This window comes from Alosa alosa, chromosome 13, assembly GCF_017589495.1.
Source record: "Alosa alosa isolate M-15738 ecotype Scorff River chromosome 13, AALO_Geno_1.1, whole genome shotgun sequence".
Classification (NCBI taxonomy): domain Eukaryota; kingdom Metazoa; phylum Chordata; class Actinopteri; order Clupeiformes; family Clupeidae; genus Alosa; species Alosa alosa.
The window spans coordinates 5,315,867-5,321,228 of NC_063201.1; the positions used below are offsets into that span (position 1 = coordinate 5,315,867).

The window sequence follows — 5,362 nt, forward strand, 5'->3', positions numbered from 1 at the left end:
GACTGAACCAGAAACCCTTCGGTTCCAAACCCAAAGCCCTAACCAGTAGGCCACGGCTGCCCTAACTGCACAACTACGTTGTGTACATTTGTTCCTGCCTCCAGCACAAACAATACGTATGTCGATTCACTAATTCTGTTGTCCTCGGTCCCAGTCTGTAGGGTACCACACATGCACCTTGACTGCAACACAAAAGAGCCAGGCTCAAAGGCACGGCAGTCAAGAGTGCATGCCCAACCATAGTGATGGCACTTCCAATACCCCAAAAAAAAAAAACAAAAAAACATATGGCCTCTGGTTGTCCCTTGGAGCCTGCTCCCTCAAACCTGGATTCAAGGTCAGCTTTGTTTGTCTTGGTTCAACAACTAAGAGCACTTACAGAATACAGCCACCTGCTATAAATTACATAAGTCTGGCAGTATAACCAAAAGTGAAACTGAATTTGTTGACCTGTCCGGTGATTCAGATCTGGTCCAAATTTGAATGTGTTCTTTATTTAGGCCAAACCTCTCCACCAAGTTGAAGGATTTCTCAGAAGTCAAATTTTCTTCTACAAGCCACCAAAGAGCACAATTCATAATGAAATTCCAATTATGTGCTATGATGATATATTGACAGAATAAAATATGGATTAGTAATGTGAACGACTTGCACAATTTAACTCATCTTCATCTTTACATTTCAAGTTTGAACCACAAAATGTTTTTTTTTTTTTGGTGAGATGTTCCATGCAAGATCTTATAAATGCACAAATATATAGGTAGAGTTATTTTCACTGCGGGCATTGCTCATTTCATCTAAGGAAACAATTAAACAAATGTCTCAAATGTTATTGCATGCATTGATAGATTATCATATGCTGCATTGATAGATGATCATGTCGATTCACTAATACTTGACCAGATTCAGTCGCGTCACTAAAGCTCTATTGTATGAAAGTGGGTTTATGTCCAGATTTGGGAACAGACTCATCCTGTCCATGTGTGGCTGCTCAGATGACAGAGTGAGCCACCCAGCACCATTTAAACTGCAGTCCATCTCGTGACTCAAACCAGCTCTGCAGTTGATCTCCACAGGCGGTGACACACTTACATACCCGCCATGCTTGGTGGCATATTTTGGTGCAATCATCCAATAGAGTATAACTCTGTCTGTAGGTAATAAAGTTATGTGTTACACCCAAACACAATTTTAAGTTTGTTGTCTGGCTATGGTTATCTAGGTTTTCACTTTGGTCAAGTATAGCTCTGCATGTAGGTATTAGAGTTAGTGAAGATTGTGTCATGATTTCTAGTGGAGATAGGAGTATTATATTTTCTTTTTTCTTTTCTATATGCTTTATGTATTTCATGATTCAAATAGGGATTTTCATGTTATCATATATTATCTTATTCTACAGGAACGTGGAGATGTGGAGTGAAATGACATGGCATGACATGGTTTAAAAGAAATCAGCCTGTATCCCTTTGTAAGTTTATCAACACACATGTCCACATGGGCAAACAGAAAGAGTCAGACGCATGCGCACATGCACAACTAGGTATTTTTCCAACAACGACTAGTCTCCTCCTCCTCTCTCAACCATCCCTCCCATTTCCTCTCTGCCTGCCTCTCCCATGATGAGTAATGTTTACAAATCTCTGGGCACGTGCGTTTCTGTGGGTATAAAAGGATAAGGAGGGGGAGTTCATTCAAACAGAAACATCTCAACGGACACGGAGTCTTTTTGTTTGATTAGATCTCAGGCGACTACAAATATTTCATAGTATTTAATGAAGAAGAGAACATGACCAACAACGTAAATGGTAAGAATTTGTGTTTCTAATTTGCTAAACTTGTTTCTTTCAATTCAACTGACAATTCTAAAGCTACTGGAGCAGTAATGGAGGCCATAGTTTGGAAAAGCACCAACCTAACTCTCTGCAGATACAGACGCAGATACTTACTGTGGATCTAACCTTGTGCATGAGGGCTATAAAAAGCAGGGTTATACTACATCTAGACTGTTGACAGCCCACAGTTGCACAGCATGGCTGTTGAGGCAGTAACTGTAGTATCATGGAAGTTTCCTCTGACCCAAGGCCAGTAACCATTGCCAGATTGTGAAAGGGAAGTTGAAATGGTAGTCATCAGGTGCGGCAGCTTAATAGTGACTGGATATTCCCCCTAAAATGACTAATGCAATAAGCCATGCATGAAGACACACTCTCTTGTTCGGCCTCTTTTGTAACCAAGTGCAGTTTAATTCAATCTTGATCTCATTTTTTTTTTGGGGGGGGGGGCATAGTAAAGAAATCAGAGTTCTTAAAGGTCACATGATCACCTTACATGATTGCATATGACATATTTAGCCATTATGATTGGAAGCTTGATAGTGGCAACAGAAGAGTGTTTGGGATAGGGAGCAAACAACAGGGAACTGTTTAGACAACACAGGCTCCTCTCACCACAGAGCTAGAGCAGAATAGTATCAAAGGAAAAATTATCTCCAGTTCCTACACAGCAAAAGGTTAAGATAAGGTCAGGGCACACCTGATGACATTACATACAATTCAAACTAAACCATTTAGTTGGTTAGTAGGACTTTACCTCTTTTTGTTGCCAACATACTGTTGTTTGATTTGGCTCTCAGTGGTAAGAGAGCTTTGGGCATTGTTATCTCCTTTCTGTTCTTTTATTATTTATTTTTTCTCAATGACCAGAAAGGACCAAGGACCCCCATGTCTGTGGACTCACCTGCCTGGGTCCTCTGACCTTCCACCCTGAGGCGGTGGGTAAGAAGATCACCCTCAGCCATGGCAACTGCAGGGCCTCGAGAGACTTGGAGACCTTCAGGGACGGCCTGGTGTTCAGCAGTCGCCCAGTGAAGCCCAGGGAGAAGGTCCAGTTCCGGGTGGAGCGCAGTCTTCTAGCCTGGGAGGGCGGTGTGCGGGTCGGCTTCACCAACGTATGCCCGACCACCGCCGGACCACTTCCTCCGCTGGCCTGTCCCGACCTCGCAGACAAGCCCGGGTACTGGGCTTTGCCAGTGCCACAACGGGACTGCCCACCTGGTACCATGGTCTCCTTCTGGATGGATTCAACTGGACTGTTGTGTTACAAGACACCCGCTGAAACTTTCTGTGATCAGACTGATTTGGACCTCTCTCGGCCTCTCTGGGCTATTATTGATATCTACGGCCAGTCAACTACGGTGCTTTTACTCGGTGAGTTGATGAACATGTATATTGATGCCATTTCTTCCTTATAGACCCACTAAAAGCAGTGAGTCTTATTGTTATTGAACTGGACTTGGTCTGATTATCGTGGTTTTGTCTCTATTGTCCAGGTTCTGTACGAAGGTTGAATCGATTTATTAAGACATCCTCCTGCCCTATTCCTCGTAGCACATTTGAATGTGGCTATGAAGATACTCCACCTGAATTAAAGAAAAGGAAAGCCATCGCTGAAAGGAAGCTGAAACAGCATCAAGAAGATCAAAGTAACAATAACAACTCTCAGAGAACAGGTTGGTATCAAATCATTCAGCAGAAAGACCCTCTGAGATCATGTAGGCATAATGAAAAGAGGCATGAACTTTTTTATTTTACAGTGCGTGAGCCATGAGTCAGGCATTGGTCTAACGCTGCTCTTCTGTCACGCAGGGTGCAGCAAGCAGGACTTGTGTGCGGTGTGTCTGGACCGTGAAGCTCGTCTGGCCCCCCAGTGTGGACATCGCTGCCTGTGCCTCCCCTGTGCTAACAGGGTGTTTGAGGAATTCGGCACGTGTCCACTGTGTCGGCAGATTATCTAGAATTGTCCAAGAGCTGGATGTGGAGCTGCCGTGGTACACATAGACCCATAAGGACATTGACTGGTTTCAGTCCAGGCACATTTGGAAGATGCTACGTACACTCTACCTCAAGCAGTAATATGTTATTGCACTCTGAACATTTTGTACAGTATACTTTCATAATTATTCTATTCAGGCAGACTTTCCAGTGTTGATCAATGTGAATTTTAGCCTGGGTTTACACCATAATGTTTTTTATTTCGTATAAACATTTAATTCGGCACTTGTACATATTTATGAATATTTCTGTGAAATCAGGATATCAGGAATACTAGGATGATATGTCCAATAGTTGATCAAGGTAACTTGAATGAAGTTTTAATAACAATTGCAGAATAAAATGTTGATCGGTCTAATCTGTGAAGTGTTTACACGATAAAGTATTGTATTTTATGTAAATATTTCATTTGGTATTTGTATATTTGTAAATATACAATCATATATGGAAATGTTATTTATAAATTACGACTTGACTTGTAACATGTGGTTATGATTGTTCATTGGTAAGGGGGGGGGGGGGGGGGGTGGGTGACATTACAGAAAGTCTCAGTTTCAGGTAGTGGTGGCACCAAAAGGCACAAACACGTCCAAAACACCAACAGGTCCAGATTAACAATTATTACCGTCAGAGTTGCATGCCAAGTACCCTGGCAGTGGTTATGCTTTTGGAGATATTCTGCCACCTAGTGATAATATGAAAACGTTCCTGACATAGGTACTGACCAAAACATTCCTAGATAGGGTCTATTTTAGAGCTCAAATTAAGATGCGGTGATACGTAGGTACGGAAGACAAAGTCATTTCGAGAAATAAAAAACAGACATCACAGAGATAGGTCAAATGTGAATCTATGGTACTGTATCTAACGCACCCACATCAAGGTGTTTCTAGGCAGCGCAGCAATGTCTGTCTTTGCCGTATTCATTTACCCCCCCTAGTGGTTACTTTTGCTATTGCATCTTTGCCAACCATTTAAATACAAACAGCTGTAATCCACAATAGGACAAGGAAAAAACGAAAAAGCATAATAGCACCCCTTTAAAATGTGGATATGCAATTATATAAAAACACAGCTGAACTGCAAAAATAATTCTTTACCATTTAGTTTGCTCACATTATCTCTGTCACATAGGGTTGTGGCGTGACTTTCAAATTATTTGTGGGATGTTTAAAGGAGATTTAGATTATACAATGTCAAAATGAAACATAAAATATTTCCAGCAGATATAGCACATGTGCCAGTTGATTTCCCAGAACCATCTTTGCCACTGCAGTAAGATCTGCTCAGTCAAATATTGACATGCACCTTAATCAATTTTTATTTAATAAAGATGAAATAACTTGCTTTGCCTAACTTAACTTTTTAGTTTTTAAAAATCTCACTTCATAGAATTAGAATTTTGCTTTTACTTTTATAGTTTTATTTTTGTACTAAAATAACTTCAGCACATCATCCTATACTCCCTGTATCAGATCTTATAAGAAGGAGGTGCTTTGCAAAACCTCATGTAGAAGGATCTGTGTGTACAG

General features: G+C 41.1%; 1 protein-coding gene across 2 annotated transcripts; it reads left to right on the forward strand.

Moving 5' to 3' along the window:
• The first annotated feature begins 1,716 nt into the window (after window positions 1–1,716).
• Window positions 1,717–4,238, forward strand: LOC125306050 (E3 ubiquitin-protein ligase NEURL3-like). Of its 2 annotated transcripts, none has more exons than XM_048261194.1 (4): window positions 1,717–1,805; window positions 2,703–3,206; window positions 3,329–3,508; window positions 3,645–4,238. In XM_048261194.1, the coding sequence occupies exons 1-4, from the start codon at window positions 1,787–1,789 to the stop codon at window positions 3,791–3,793; spliced, it is 852 nt and encodes a 283-aa protein (XP_048117151.1). In that variant the 5' UTR covers window positions 1,717–1,786; the 3' UTR covers window positions 3,794–4,238. The 2 variants fall into 2 exon arrangements, with proteins under 2 accessions (XP_048117151.1, XP_048117152.1); XM_048261195.1 differs by having other exon boundaries at window positions 3,593–3,658.
• Window positions 4,239–5,362: the final 1,124 nt, after the last annotated feature.